The sequence below is a fragment of the Pelophylax lessonae genome (assembly GCF_965119305.1).
Source record: "Pelophylax lessonae genome assembly, chromosome: 3".
In the NCBI taxonomy this organism is placed as follows: Eukaryota; Metazoa; Chordata; class Amphibia; order Anura; family Ranidae; genus Pelophylax; species Pelophylax lessonae.
The window spans coordinates 495,460,966-495,477,111 of record NC_138770.1 but is presented as its reverse complement, the minus strand read 5'-3'; the positions used below and the strand labels follow the sequence as shown (position 1 = coordinate 495,477,111).

Sequence of the window (16,146 nt, the reverse complement as noted above, 5' to 3'; positions counted from 1 at the left end):
GGAATCAATAGATGAAAAAAACTTTCTTGTTTTGACTAGTTCCTTTTTGAACAGTAAAACTGGGTAAAAGTTTCTGCGCTAATGGATAAAAAGGCGAGGCTGCAGCCAACCTCAAAATATAGTCAAAAAGACTATATCAATAAGTGTAAGGGGTAATGAGGTAGGTGGCGCTGCCTATGTGTAAATATAAAAATGGAGGGGGGGGTTTCTCACACCCAAGTAATAAATAAATATAATTGAAATATACTCATAAAATCTTATCGCACATAATCAATAATAAACAATAATAATACAATAAAATGTGGTCAGTATAAGTGATATAAAAGGAATAAATATAAAGTTCCGAAGTAAACAGTATATGTCTGGTTTAAGCTAAGAAAAACCAGAAACTACATACAAAGGAATTAATATAAGAGATAAAATGAAGAGTGCTTCCGTGCATATGTGCACTTTACAAAGTGCTTATAATGATAAATGAGTGATACCGTGTATAACAGGAATAAATAATATAAGTGATGAAGTGAATCTGTATAAATAACTATTTCATGGGAAGTGACAATAAATATATGATCTAAAAGTTCAAAAAAACGGTGATAAGTGCAAAAAATGCTTCAATAATTCTGCTGGGTGGTAGTCAAGGTGATCTGGGTGCAGGGTGCCAGGTGAAGGAATAGTGCACCCTCCAATATATCCCACACTCACCAGAGTTAGGTACCCCTACAGGGGTAACCAGCCTTTTGATATTAGTGGGTTTCCTCTGTCAGACAATTTCTGTGTTTTGGGCTCATGGAAAGGATCCCTGGATCATCTCTCTCATACATACAATATGTATTCAATGGGATTAATACAGCCTCATATATCCATCCATCATAGGTAGGCAAGTATCCCAGATGATATGAAAGAAGAAGGCCTCATATAGTGATGTACCGTTTTAAATCAAATACTTCATTAAAAATAGGTAAATGTACTCACATAAAAACTTGATATACGAGCAAGTAAAGGATTAGGGTCCACAAAACCCTCGTTCGCGGCTGCTTCCGGGACGCTATGCGTGTCAGCGGCCGCATCTGCGTTCCAGTGGGGTGGAAATTATGTAACCACTCACGACGCATTTCGTCACCATCACGCTCCTGATGACGTCAATGGTGACGAAACGCATCGTGCGTGGTTACGTCATTTCCGCCCCACTGGAACGTAGATCCAGCCGCTGACACGCATAGCGTCCCGGAAGCAGCCGCAAACGAGGGTCACAGGGGTGCTGTGGCCTGTACAGTTTTTTAATGTTATAATATGCTGGTTATAATATGCAAGAGTAATAGGTTGCCCCAGTCACATACTGTTTTGGCCAGAGAACTGGTGTGAATTACTGTAATGTTCTGGTACCTTTGGGTACCCTAATTACTCTTTCATAAGTGTATGCGCCCCACCATTCTCTTTTGGTAAGGTGCGCATACACCTTTAAGACTGATGCTGTCATCACTGAGCGCCGGACTGATGGCTATTTAGATCTCCGGCTCTCACTCACATGTGTTTGTTCAAACTGCTTTGTGCCTTGATGCTAACCTGTCTTGAAGCTCTCATGCTTGCAAGCTTACCTCGCTGTCGGAACCACGCTGCGCTGATCCCTGTATCCCGCTACCGGATCATCCGCTCTTGCCGAACCTCTCCTCTGCTACATTGCTATTAGTGATAAGTACCCCGTAGGGGAAACCTCTATAACTTTCATACTAAAGCTTACACTATCTAGCTCTGCATACTAAGGACTATTACTACATCTGCATTATCTAAGATTGCTAGCTCTTGAGCCTACTACCACCTGTTCTTGCACTGGGTTGATCTCTCTTGTATGTCCACCTGCTACTCTGTCATCTGCTACCATACATGATTGCTAAACCTATCTGCATCTCATCTGCTACTATCTTACTTTCAAGAACATTTCCTTTCAAGTGTCTGTTATCTACCATTTCTACCCAACCTGTCTCTTCAGCCTATCATCACTGTGTTACTATATACATAAGCCACTCTAGGAAACATCTTACTGAGTGTGTGTATTTAATTGCTGAATTGAGATCCTACACACATGATGAGTCATTGAGAGTTGGGAATGGTGTCTCAGCGTTTCTCTACATGACTACTGAAGTGGAATATTTCTGCAGCTGAAAATCCACATTATACATAAAACGCAGGAGCGTTACAGATTGAACGAACCACAAATGGATTCAGCAGAAATAACCACTCAGATGACACAATTAGAACAGCAAGTAACTGCGTTAATACACGCATTTGCTGAATTAAAAGAAGACAATCAGGCTCTGTCGCAGCAGGTAATTAGACTGACACAACTTACCACTGCTCAGTCCCCTGAACCCAAAATAAATCCTCCTTTGGTATTTACAGGCGATCGCAAAAAACTTTGCGAATTTAAAAACGCATGTGAGTTACTTTTCTTGCTAAAACCCCGTACCTACCTTACTGATCACATTAAGGTTTGTACTATTATTTCTTACCTAACAGGCGATCCTCGGGCCTGGGCCTCAACTCCTATGCCTTGTTCCTAGCAGAACTCACTAGCCTATATGATGATCACAATAGGCAGAGTACTGCCGATCTTCAATTAAGATCCTTGAAACAGGGTGGGAGACCTGTAGAAGACTTTGTCGCAGAATTCAAGAGATGGACCCTTGATTCAGAATGGAATGATGCATCTCTGAAAACCCAATTTAGGCTTGGCCTATCAGAGGCCGTTAAAGACGAGCTCGCCCGAGCGGATCTGCCAAAAACCCTGGATGCATTGATACAACTCAGTATCACCATAGATAGAAGACTACGAGAAAGAAAGGCTGAGAAAATGGGAATGCCATTATCCAGTTCTTCTCGGATTTCGGCCGATGACCCCGTTCCTATGGAGATAGGAACCATACGCCCACCTCTATCAACTATGGAAAGAGCCAGAAGACGATCTGGTAATCTCTGCTTGTACTGTGCATCCCCGGATCACAAGATAAACGTCTGTCCCCTAGTCTACAAAAAGAAGGGTGAGTGTTCACATGTCCTCCTAGGGGGATTGACAACTTCAATCACTAACCCTTACCTTTCTGTTTGCTTGACATTACAGTGGGACCAGAACAGGATTACTACTAAGGCCATGATTGACACAGGATCTTGTGGAAATTATATTGACATACGTTTTGCTGCTTTAAATAAAGTTCCTATTATTTCTAAACTTAAACCTGTCTCAGTGAGTCTTATTAACGGTGTTCCTTTATCCTCTGGTCCGATCACTGATCAGACACAGGTACTCCTAGTCACTACAAACGGGTCTCATATGGAGACCACTACCTTCGATCTAATATCTTCACCCCACTTTACCATTGTTTTGGGACTTCCCTGGTTGCACACACATCAACCAACCATAGATTGGAAGGAACGGACCCTGACCTTCCTCTCTTGCTATTGCGAGGGTACGTGTAACCTCCCGTCTTTCGGGAAGATCCTGTCTGTGGTGACAGATGAGATTGCACCACTATGTTATCAGGATCTCTCTGAGGTTTTTCTTGAGAAAAATGCTCAAGCACTACCTCCCCATCGAGACTATGATTGTAGCATTGATCTACTCCCAAATAGCAAATTGCCGTTCGGTCATGTTTATCCTCTTTCACAGGATGAACTTTCCCATCTCAAAAACTACTTCGAAATCCCTTCCGTTCCTATAATACCTCACAAACGCATTATTGGAGTTGTCCGTTCCTTGAAGGAAGAGGTTTTGCATGGTATAAGTTTGGATTCACCCCCCACCACAACTAAATACTGATGCAGAAGGCTTCCTCTACTACAACGACAAACTTTACATACCACCTACCATACGCACCAAGATCTTGGAATTATCGCATGATGTGCCAATGGCAGGACATATGGGTATGACAAAGACTATTAATCTGATTGCCAGGCAATTCTGGTGGCCTGACATGAAAACATCTATACAAAAATTTGTCTCCTCATGCAATGTCTGTGCCAGGTCCAAAATTGACACTACGAGACCATCCGGTCTACTATGCAGTCTACCAATACCCCAAACTCCATGGGAAGTTGTGTCCTTGGACTTTATAGTGGAATTGCCTCCTTCCAAAGGATTTAATACCATCTTAGTGTCAGTGGACCATCTGACAAAAATGGCACATTTCATTGCTATTCGCAGACTACCTTCGTCCAAACAAACGGCAGAACTCCTGATGAAACATGTCTTTAAGTTACATGGTATCCCAAAAACTCTTCTGTCTGACCGTGGATCACAATTTATTTCCAAGTTCTGGCAAGAACTATGTCACATACTACGGATCGAGCGGAAGCTCACTTCTCCTTACCATCCGCAGACCAACGGACAGACTGAAAGAGTCAACCAATGCATCGAGCAATATTTACGTTGTTACACTTCTTACCAACAGGATGATTGGGTGGATCTTCTCCCTCTGGCAGAATTTGCCTACAACAACGCAACCCACAGTACGACCAAGCAGAGTCCGTTCTACTTGAACTATGGGTTTCATCCCTCTATTCTTCCACCACGCATCCTTCCTTCAAATAACCCAGTAGCTTCAGACTATCTTACCCAAATAAAGGACTCTCTGGGTTTGCTTAATACTACTATTGCACACGCTCATAGTCAACAAAAGAAGTACTATGATCTTCGCAGAAGACCTTCTCCTCAGTACGCTATCGGGGACCTCGTTTGGCTCTCAACAAAAAATTTAAGATTGAAAATCCCATGCAAAAAGCTTAGACCTCTGTTCTTGGGACCTTTCCCAATCAAGAAACTTATTGGAAAAGCTGCAGTACAGCTTACATTGCCAATAGACCTCAAAATACATCCCATTTTCCATGTGTCGCTACTGAAGCCCCATGTTCCTGACCAAGGAATAAGGCCTACTATCCCACCTCCTCCTCCTGTACAAGTTGAAGGTGGAGAAGAATATGAGATAAAAGAGATTCTGGATTCTCGTATCCACAGAGGAAGACTTCAGTACTTGGTTCGATGGAAGAACTATGGGCCCCAAGACGACACCTGGCTAAACACCTCTGACATACATGCCTCTAGATTAATCCGCAATTTTCATGCGAAGTACCCAGACAAACCAGCTCCAGAGGCCTTCAGGAGCCGGCCTTAAGGGGGGGGTACTGTAATGTTCTGGTACCTTTGGGTACCCTTATTACTCTTTCATAAGTGTATGCGCCCCACCATTCTCTTTTGGTAAGGTGCGCATACACCTTTAAGACTGATGCTGTCATCACTGAGCGCCGGACTGATGGCTATTTAGATCGCCGGCTCTCACTCACATGTGTTCGTTCAAACTGCTTTGTGCCTTGATGCTAACCTGTCTTGAAGCTCTCATGCTTGCAAGCTTACCTCGCTGTCGGAACCACGCTGCGCTGATCCCTGTATCCCGCTACCGGATCATCCGCTCTTGCCGAACCTCTCCTCTGCTACATTGCTATTAGTGATAAGTACCCCGTAGGGGAAACCTCTATAACTTTCATACTAAAGCTTACACTATCTAGCTCTGCATACTAAGGACTATTACTACATCTGCATTATCTAAGATTGCTAGCTCTTGAGCCTACTACCACCTGTTCTTGCACTGGGTTGATCTCTCTTGTATGTCCACCTGCTACTCTGTCATCTGCTACCATACATGATTGCTAAACCTATCTGCATCTCATCTGCTACTATCTTACTTTCAAGAACATTTCCTTTCAAGTGTCTGTTATCTACCATTTCTACCCAACCTGTCTCTTCAGCCTATCATCACTGTGTTACTATATACATAAGCCACTCTAGGAAACATCTTACTGAGTGTGTGTATTTAATTGTTGAATTGAGATCCTCCACACATGATGAGTCATTGAGAGTTGGGAATGGTGTCTCAGCGTTTCTCTACATGACTACTGAAGTGGAATATTTCTGCAGCTGAAAATCCACATTATACATAAAACGCAGGAGCGTTACAATTACCCCCTAATTTTTTCCCTATTCATTTAATTTTTTAAACTATTTTTTACAATTAGTTTATATTTTTTTTTATTTATTTCACATCGCTGTTGGGGTCCCCTTTGGCGAAATATCGAGGGTCTCACTACTGAGACAAAGAAAGGGACTGAGGAGATAGATTCCTCCATCTTTCTCTGCAGCCTCAGCTGCACTGGACAGTAAATGAACAAAAAGTGCTCTGTACAGGGGCTCCTGTAAACACAACTTACTATGTTTCAGTTATGAATGAACACAGTAAGTTATCGGTACTGACCAGGTTAATTTACAAAAAGAAGGGTCCAGCGTAAATGACATATTTACTGGCCCCTTTCCCCACTCTCAATCCTGAAAAAAAAAAAAAAAACACACACCATTCCCCCCAGATGTGCCTTCAACTGCCAGCGAGAGAGGAGAGAAGGGAAGCTGACAGCGCTGTATTGGGTCGGGGGACACAGGGGGGGCCAGATAGCAGGGGGAATGTGAAAAAAAGCAACAAACAAAGCAGATGAAAAAAATAAAATAAAAGATTACAACTTAAAAGATATCAATTTTGCTTTAAATCATTTTCATTAATGTATTGAAACACAAATCAAGACAGAAAGTTGTGACATTCAAGGCATTGGTATAACATAGATTAGCTTTTAAAAGAGCAGCTTAGATAGCTTAGTACACATACATACATTAGCACCAAGACTGCAAGATACAATAACCTTCCCAGAGAATCCAGCAATGTTAAAAAGATAGCAATTTAAAAAAAATTATCATTAAAATAACAGGTGACTACAATAGGAGGGGGCAAAGTGGGACTTTAAAAAGGTGCAAATAATGGAGAAAAATCTGAATTCTCAAAAAATTGACATTTTATTTAACATATAAGATTAGGACAAAACACAACATCAATTAAAATGTTAAAAGCAAGAAAATGCACTCGATAATATCAACTCTACATGTTTCGCCATCTTCATAATAGCTTCTTCAGGAGTTTGATAGATATTTCTCGAGAGTGAACATTTCTAAATTACAAAGAAAAGACATGAAAATAGGACAAATATAATCAGACAAGGGCATATATCAATAGTCCTATATTGAATGCCCAAATAATTTCCATAAATCCAATGGATATAATATTAACAGAATGTACCTTTAGAAGAACCTGAACCTTTTCGTTTGCCGGGAGTGGAGATGATGTAGGTGCAGAGGCAAGGATGGATGGAGAGGAAGGGACTGAGATACCTGACCGCTTAGCGTTGACCCATAGAGAAGATGAAAGTCAAGCCGAAAATAACAACTAGAAGAAGGAGGAGACTGCAATATAGGAATGTAATTTGCATAAATATCCTATAAAAGGATAAAATGGATATTGTCAATTTTTAAATAATGATGTAATTACCAGTCAGCTCAAAGATGTAAGGATACCTCGGAAGGTGCCTTAGTAGCAATGAGAACGGAAAAGATATCCCATCAGGTCAAGAAAGAGAGATAGGGTTCCTTCAAAACAGTAAAGAGAATTTCTATGGGCATATATTCCATAGAAATAAGTTGCCAACATAATATTGGTTACTGTAAAGGTAAAATGTAGAATAGAAATACCATTTACCCTGGTGGTCCAGTATAGTACACATCCGGATCCTAAAGACTTGTGTAACAATCCTATAGGAATTTGTTAACTTCAAAAGAGTCTTGAAATGGTCTAATCCAATGCAAAACTGCATGAAAGACAAAAATGCACAGAAGAGAGGGATTTGAATCGCCATGTTGGAATCATCAAGGAATAGGAAAGAAGGCCAAAGAGAAGAAATTCCATTACCGCATGTGTCTCCAGACAAACGTCATGTTCCCCGGTGGTCTAGTGGATTAATGACCAAATGCGCCAGCATTTATACATCTCCTCCACTCCCTCGGCGTCTGACGTCACCGAGGGAGTGAGAGCGACTCAGACCCAGCCGGCCAACCGGAGCCCAATACGGAAGTGCGTCATTAAGACGCGACGGCGTCACATGGTTAGACCAGAAACCGGAAGTCGAGGACAATAACATCCGGTCGGGTCGCCATGTTCAAAGCTGTCAGCAAGGAAGTGAAAAGGGGAGGAACAAAGGCTGAATAGGGGAAAAAAGACTATTCCTCCAAGCAGCACAAGAGGTCCCTGAGAAATAAAATAAACATATTAAGGAGAAGTACCTATACAAGATAAATGCCAGAGACCATAATCTAGCACAGATGCATACAGTAAACACTGTGATGGATTTAATAGGAACTACGTCACATACAAAAATCCAAAATAAGAATATTCAAAATAGAAAGAAGATTGATTAATTAAATGTATTAGCCAAATAGTAATAAGCAAAAAGATCTTTTTTGGAATACAATTCTGTAGTGCTCCAGTAAAGGACGGCAATGGGAATAGGGGGCGGTGTCACTACTATCCAGGTCGGACCAAAACGCCTGGAAAAGATGACTACTGGTCAACAATGTCAACAATTCTGTGTTTTTCTGTCAGTATGGGGTGCTATGTGTACATTCATGAGGAAGAAAAATGAACTTAAATGATTTTAGCAAATGGCTGCAATATAACAAAGAGTGAAAAATTTAAGGGGGTCTGAATACTTTCCGTACCCACTGTATGTATCCAACACTAGTGAAATCGCTCTCCCAAATGGCAAAACACATAGACCCAACTTTTATGCAAATTGCCAAACTGTGGGTGTTGTGCATATATAATGTACTGTAGCTGTAAAGCCTTTTATATTGGAAAAACAAAAAGACCTTTCTTTAATCGAATCCGTGATCATGTTAAACTTGTGAAAAATAAAAAGTTTGAAAGTCCCATTAGTCGCCATATGGGTCTTTATCATGGCTTCAATGATAGAATGATGACTTTTTTTGCTTTGGAACACATTCCGCTCAATGAACGAGGAGGAAGTGTAGACAAAAATTTATTGCAACGAGAAACTAAGTGGATATTTAACTTATCGGCCACTCAGTATCCTGGTATAAATGAATCCATTAGTTTCAAACCCTTTCTTGGCTAGGGAAATGTCAATGTTTATTACTGTTAGCCTCACCCAAAAAGTTTTGAGGAGGGGACTAATAAATTGGACTTAGTTATATATGCTATAAGTCCTTTTCCTTGTCTTGTGTATCATTATCTGTTGATATATCTTTTTCTATGCAGCTCATTTGCATTATATTTTTCAGATGTAGTCCATCTATTCACAATTGAACAGAGGATCCTTTTTTAAATCAAATTTATAACAATTTCCTGATCCTTGCCGGTAAGTGAATGTGACTGTGGGTGCACAGTCGGGATGGTGAAAGCTTTTCCATCTCTGTGGGAGGATTGCTGGACTGAGTATAAATTTCCTGCTCCAACTTTTGTTGCCCATATGGGCACCCGCGGTGCCCTACATCTTTTCCAGGCGTTTTGGTCCGACCTGGATAGTAGTGACACCGCCCCCTATTCCCATTGCCGTCCTTTACTGGAGCCCTACAGAATTGTATTCCAAAAAAGATCTTTTTGCTTATTACTATTTGGCTAATACATTTAATTAATCAATCTTCTTTCTATTTCGAATATTCTTATTTTGGATTTTTGTATGTGACGTAGTTCCTATTAAATCCATCACAGTGTTTACTGTATGCATCTGTGCTAGATTATAGTCTCTGGCATTTATTTTGTATAGGTACTTCTCCTTAATATGTTTATTTTATTTCTCAGGGACCTCTTGTGCTGCTTGGAGGAATAGTCTTTTTTTCCCCTATTCAGCCTTTGTTCCTCCCCTTTTCACTTCCTTGCTGACAGCTTTGAACATGGCGACCGGACCGGATGTTATTTTCCTCGACGTCTTAATGACGCACTTCCGTATTGGGCTCCGGTTGGCCGGCTGGGTCTGCCTCGCTCTCACTCCCTCGGTGACGTCAGACGCCGAGGGAGTGGAGGAGATGTATAAATGCCGGCGCATTTGGTCATTAATCCACTAGACCACCGGGGAACATAACGTTTGTCTGGAGACACATGCGGTAATGGAATTTCTTCTCTTTGGCCTTCTTTCCTATTCCTTGATGATTCCAACATGGCGATTCAAATCCCTCTCTTCTGTGCATTTTTGTCTTTCATGCAGTTTTGCATTGGATTAGACCATTTCAAGACTCTTTTGAAGTTAACAAATTCCTATAGGATTGTTACACAAGACTTTAGGATTCGGATGTGTACTATACTGGACCACCAGGGTAAATGGTATTTCTATTCTACATTTTACCTTTACAGTAACCAATATTATGTTGGCAACTTCTTTCTATGGAATATATGAAACTCTCTTTACTGTTTTGAAGGAACCCTATCTCTCTTTCTTGACCTGATGGGATATCTTTTCCGTTATCATTGCTACTAAGGCACCTTCCGAGGTATCCTTACATCTTTGAGCTGACTGGTAATTACATCATTATTTAAAAATTGACAATATCCATTTTATCCTTTTATAGGATATTTATGCAAATTAAATTCCTATATTGCAGTCTCCTCCTTCTTCTAGTTGTTATTTTCGGCTTGGCTTTCATCTTCTCTATGGGTCAACGCTAAGGGGTCAGATATCTCAGTCTCTTCCTCTCCATCCATCCTTGCCTCTGCACCTACATCATCTCCACTCCCGGCAAACGAAAAGGTTCAGGTTCTTCTAAAGGTACATTCTGTTAATATTATATCTATTGGATTTATGGAAATTATTTGGGCATTCAATATAGGACTATTGATATATGCCCTTGTCTGATTATATTTGTCCTATTTTCATGTCTTTTCTTTGTAATTTAGAAATGTTCACTCTCGAGAAATATCTATCAAACTCCTGAAGAAGCTATTATGAAGATGGAGAAACATGTAGAGTTGATATTATCGAGTGCATTTTCTTGCTTTTAACATTTTAATTGATGTTGTGTTTTGTCCTAATCTTATATGTTAAATAAAATGTCAATTTTTTGAGAATTCAGATTTTTCTCCATTATTTGCACCTTTAAAGTCCCACTTTGCCCCCTCCTATTGTAGTTACCATTTGTTTCAGGGATGTGGTGCCTTTCACTGTTTTAAATCTCTGGCAATAATTTTCAAAATTCTATTAAAATAACAGCTATAGGGAGAAGATGAGAAAAGAGTCAATTTCAGCTGATTAGGCTTAGCGTTAAAAAGGGGTTAAATAGGAAAACGATTATTTAACTAGTAAGTGATGTCATTTTATTTACTATTTAATCCATACTTTAAAGGTCACAACTTTAATATACATATGAATTAGTTAATAAAACAGAACACTACAGTACATTTTACGCAGGAGCAGTATTTTGACAGCCATTCCTGCTGTGTAATAAAAAAGCTCTTATTGGCTGTCATTTTTACTGCTGCAACTGTTGGTTATATCGACAGGGGGGACAGAAGCTGGATGTTAGAGATGCATCCTAAAAACATTAACTTTGGTCAGTGGGGAGGAATCATCCATCCACATTGGGTGTGTGGATGAGGGAATCAAGTCAGTCTTTTAGTCCAACCCACTGGTAGAACAAAACGGATTAATCTCTGAGCTGCTTAAGTCTTTCATTTCAGAACAAGTTGATTTGCAGTTTTTTTAAGTGTGAATGTTATGATATTATAGTTAGAAAATTCTAAAATCTCTAGAGACCTAGAAGTGCAGAGGAATGTAAATTAAGGATAGAGAGATCAAATATTTATGGTCAACATTTACATTATCTCCAACCACTAAATGAGATTCACCAAGCAGGAAACCAAATGAGGATCACAATACAAAGCTTTTCTCCAAACCTTACCTCAGCTCCTTCGTATCCTAGAGCTTCTAGAGCTTTTTTTGCTGCTTTGTTCTCTGCTTCCTTCTTTTGCTTTCCTTCTGCTTCACCAACCGATTTGTCGTCAACAGAGACTTTACAAATGTATCTTGGAGCATGGGTAACAAAAATGATCTTAGTTCAGCCTGTTTGTTTTTTTTTGTTTTTGTTTTTTTAATAATTAAAATAAACCATTATACTTATATAAAAATAGCAAAATTGTACAATAAGCTACTCTTGCAATTTTACTTTCTAGGCAGGTCCCCAAGAGGTATTTTAAAAATATTTACACTGACACTTTAAAGTAAACCTGTACCCAGGAAAACATAGAACATGCCATTGCTTATCTTGCCAACTGAAAAAGCTAGCTGCCTGGCTTTTATGCTTAATGCAAAGGTTCAATAATATTTGAATAACTTACCCAAGTACAGTGCAGGACCTACATTTTTCTAAACTCACCTGGCCTATCTGTGAGCCTGGGACCACTGGAGGAATTTAGGATGGCCCAGGGTGGAGGAGATCAGGAACTATCCATTCCCAATCTCCTTCTACTAAAAGTGAACCTGAAAGTGCACTTCTGGGTTTGGAGTGGTCAGAAACCCAGCACAGCTGCCAGGTTAAAAAGAAGATTGGGAATTCGCTGTCCTTGAACTGCTTGGACTAGTGACAGGTGAGACATTAGGGGTCTCCATAAAGAGGACCTGTCACTGCTATCCCATAGAAGGCTTATCAGACACTTTGCAATATTAGCAAAATATTAAAATGTGATAAATAATGGAAAAAAAGGAAGATTGCAAGAACAAATGGGGGGGGGGGGGATCTGTATCATGTACCATCCTCCAATAAAAATCCAATTTTTATAGGCATACATTACAGGACAAAGGCTCTTTAGTCTTTACCATGGGACATCCAAAAGAGGTCCAACTGAGGGGTAGGTAGCACAACAACAGTGCACCAAGAAAGGCTTGATAGAAACTCAGAAGACAAAAAGTGAATCCGATTGCCTAAATAAGGCAGTGGCTGAAATATATACTGCAACTACTCTAAGCCTCTTTACAAGATAAGGTCACTGACTCAGAGACCCTCTGTGCAGAGGTGATAGCAACAAAAAAGGTCGCTTTGCAAGTAAGGTCATTTAAGAGAATATTCCTGACAGATTAAAATGGTGACTTTTGAAGAACTTAAAGAACCGGTTTAAGGGCCCACAGGGACACAGAAGAGCATACAGAGAGATTGATGTGTGACACTCTGCATGAAGACCTTAACTAAAGAGAGGCCAATAGTCTCTGACACAGAATTGCCAAGGCGGAGATTTGCTCATTGAAAACACTCAAAGCCAGATGCTGATCAAGACCAGACTGGAGGAATGACAGAATGCATCCCATGAAGTACATTTCTGGTTGGACAGCTTATAACTTAGGCCTTTACCAGGTGATGATGACTGAAAAGTCTGCCTGTCAGGTTTCAATGCCTGGGATGTGCACAGCGAACAGAGCTGGGAATGCCCAGTTCTGATGCCTCCTTGATTGTTGATGTGGGCCATAGCTTACAGGCATTGTCCAATTTGTATCTTGCTAGTGTCCTTGCAAATGAGGGGTCCTGCACTGACAGAACAAGCCAAAACCCCCCAGGTTTCAGGATAACAGGCTTCCTCTGATGACCAAGTCCCCTGCTCTAACAGGCATTCCAGCATTGCCCCCCAGCTCAACTGACTGGACTCTGTTGTGAGAACTTTCTACGGGAAAGGGTTACCCTGATTCCAGTACCAGAATGGAGATGTACCACTTCAGGAAGAGTCGGGTCTTGTGGGTCAGATGCATGGAGCAGTCCAAGGACCACGTCTGTTTTTCCTACACTGCCAGGATGTTGTGTTGCCACAAAAGGGAGGCAGTAACTGATCTGGCAGTTTCCATGTGGAACATCTGAACCCATAGGAGAAAGTTCAGAGTCTTTAGATCCAGAATGGGCTTGGACTGCGTTTGGTTTGTAAACCATAAAGAGAGTTGAGTAATTTAAAGAATTAATCTTTAATAAAGAAGTTATGACCCCCTGAGACAAAAAATGCAAAATGGTAGCTGCAAGAAGAGCAGCCCATCTTTGTGGGGAGAGAGGACATTTTGAAAGCATGAGATAGGAAGGAGGCCAAAACTCAATTTTTAGCCCCTGGAAACAACAATCTGAAACCAGACATCTGAGATTTTCTGGAACCAGAAGGCCAACAGATGTCCTCCCGCTCTGACATATGGGGGATGCCCCATCACAGGGAGAAAGGCTTAGAACCAGATTTGGCCGGTTTGGACGGCCATTTCTTCTTAAAAGAAATCTTTCTGACTAGATTTGAAACTGGAGATTGAGAGGAAAGAATGGAACCTTTTTTAACCTCAGGAGTAAAAGAGCTACTGGTTTAATGTCAATAATTATTTTTCTAGAAAAAGGTGAGTACCTTACACCCCAAGTTCCACCTAATATACTTAACATGAGTTTACCCTCAAAAGGTAACCGTTCAAGGTGTTTCTTACATAAGTTCCACTGAACAGCATTTAAGCTATATGAGCCTGCATAAGTGGATGGAGAGCATTTAAGCCATAGCATCCTGCATAAGTGGATGGAGACCATCCTGGAGATTTGACAAAGTCTATCTACCAAGCCATTCACACATTAGCATAAGGCCACTGGAAAAAGGTCTAATTGACTGTGGACTGGGGCATTTGTTCCATTGCAACTAAGATCTCTGGACATGCAGTTAGTGCAGACAAAAGTGGTCTGATAGGCTGCCATAGAAGCAACCACAAATTGCGTGGTGGGGGCCTACTAGGGAAAAGAGGGCATTTAAGAGGGTCTCTAACCTCTTGTTTACTGGTTTCCTAAACATGCAGTTATCCTTAAGGCTACATTCACACCTGAGCGTAGCGTTTTTCGCGCGTTTTTTACCGCGATTTTACCGCGATTTTTGCGGCGTTTTTTACCGCGATTTTTACCGCGATTTTTGTGCAGGCGTTTTTAGATTCAATAGAGATCAATGGAAAACGCCTGTAATCTGCCCAAAAAGAAGCTCATGTACTTTTTTGAGCATTGGGCGTTTTGTATACAGCTTCAAAACGCTCAGATGTGAACAGGGGCCATTGAAATGAATAGGATTTGTCTTGTTGGGCGTTTTGAGAGCTGATCCTAGAGCAGAAAAACGCCCCAAAAACGCCCCAAAACGCCTACATGTGAACGGAGCCTTACTCATTGTGACAACTATCATTTTTTAATATCCCTGGACATGAAAGGATTCAAAGATAGATATACTAGGCCTCTGTAAAGGCACATAAGTGAAAACTAGTACTTCAACTTTAACCTTGCCATGAAATTTGAACCATAACATGACCAAATTCCTACCACAAGCTAAAGCCTTAATCTAACAATAAGTTGGCCCCTTGACCTTCCTTTAACATTGCCTTGACCTTCCTTTAACATTGAAACTTACAGACTCCATCATTAAGAGAAAAACACTGATGTAAGTTTAAAGTGCAGGCACCTACTCAGCTATCCTATTCATTTCTCGGGAATGTGTAAATGTGCCTGGCCAGTGGAATACACCCAACAAGAAAAATTAAAGTATACACTGCACCACAATTAAAAACAAGTGTGGCAACCCACTGCAACTGAGGCCAGATTTTTTGCCTACTATTTAAAAGGGTGTGGAGGACACATACAGTATGTAGTTTGTTATGTAAAGGTGTGTGGCCAAAAAATATACAGGGAAAAGGCACTTCGTTGCCTCTGGAGCCTAAAGGTACGTGTCAAGTATGCCTAAGGGTAAATCGGGCCCTGTGCATTTTCCAATAAATGAGAAGCATGTAAGCATTTTTACAGCTCTCCGCTCCTTCTACATTACCCAGAATGATATTACAATAGTGTACCAAAGATATGCATGCAAGAAATATATGCAAATGTACCTGCGGTCATGAGGAGGTCCAGTGGACTCCCGAAGAAATTTGGGTGTTGATTTATTTGTCAAACAGAAGTTTAAAAGCAGTCCTTTGTAGTTAATCTTTGCCATTGTTGTTAAAAAATAATTAGGAATCTGTAATTAGAAAACAAAATGAAACTTTGAAAACCATGAATTAAACTTGCTAAAATTCACTGAAAAGTATCAGGCATTTATTGGTAGTCTTGTTCAAATACTTATTTCACCCATTAAAATGCAAATTAATTCATAACTTTTTTGAAATGTGTTTTTCTGGATATTTTTTGTTGTTATTCTGTCTCTCACTGTAAAAAAACTACCATTAAAATTATAGACTCATCATTTCTTTGTC

At 40.4% G+C, this 16,146-nt stretch overlaps 1 protein-coding gene across 1 annotated transcript in view; it reads right to left on the bottom strand.

The window, feature by feature from the left end:
* LOC309551208 (interferon-induced, double-stranded RNA-activated protein kinase-like) overlaps positions 1-15,900 on the bottom strand; it is a 311,038-nt gene extending 295,138 nt beyond the window's left edge. Inside the window, exons 1-2 of the mRNA XM_082251706.1 lie at positions 15,784-15,900; positions 11,828-11,951 (exon numbers count right to left, since the gene is read on the bottom strand). Coding sequence (XP_082107832.1) covers positions 11,828-11,951; positions 15,784-15,887 — 228 coding nt within the window. The 5' untranslated portion in view covers positions 15,888-15,900. The remainder of the gene's footprint in view (positions 1-11,827; positions 11,952-15,783) is intronic.
* Between the last annotated feature and the right edge of the window lie 246 nt (positions 15,901-16,146).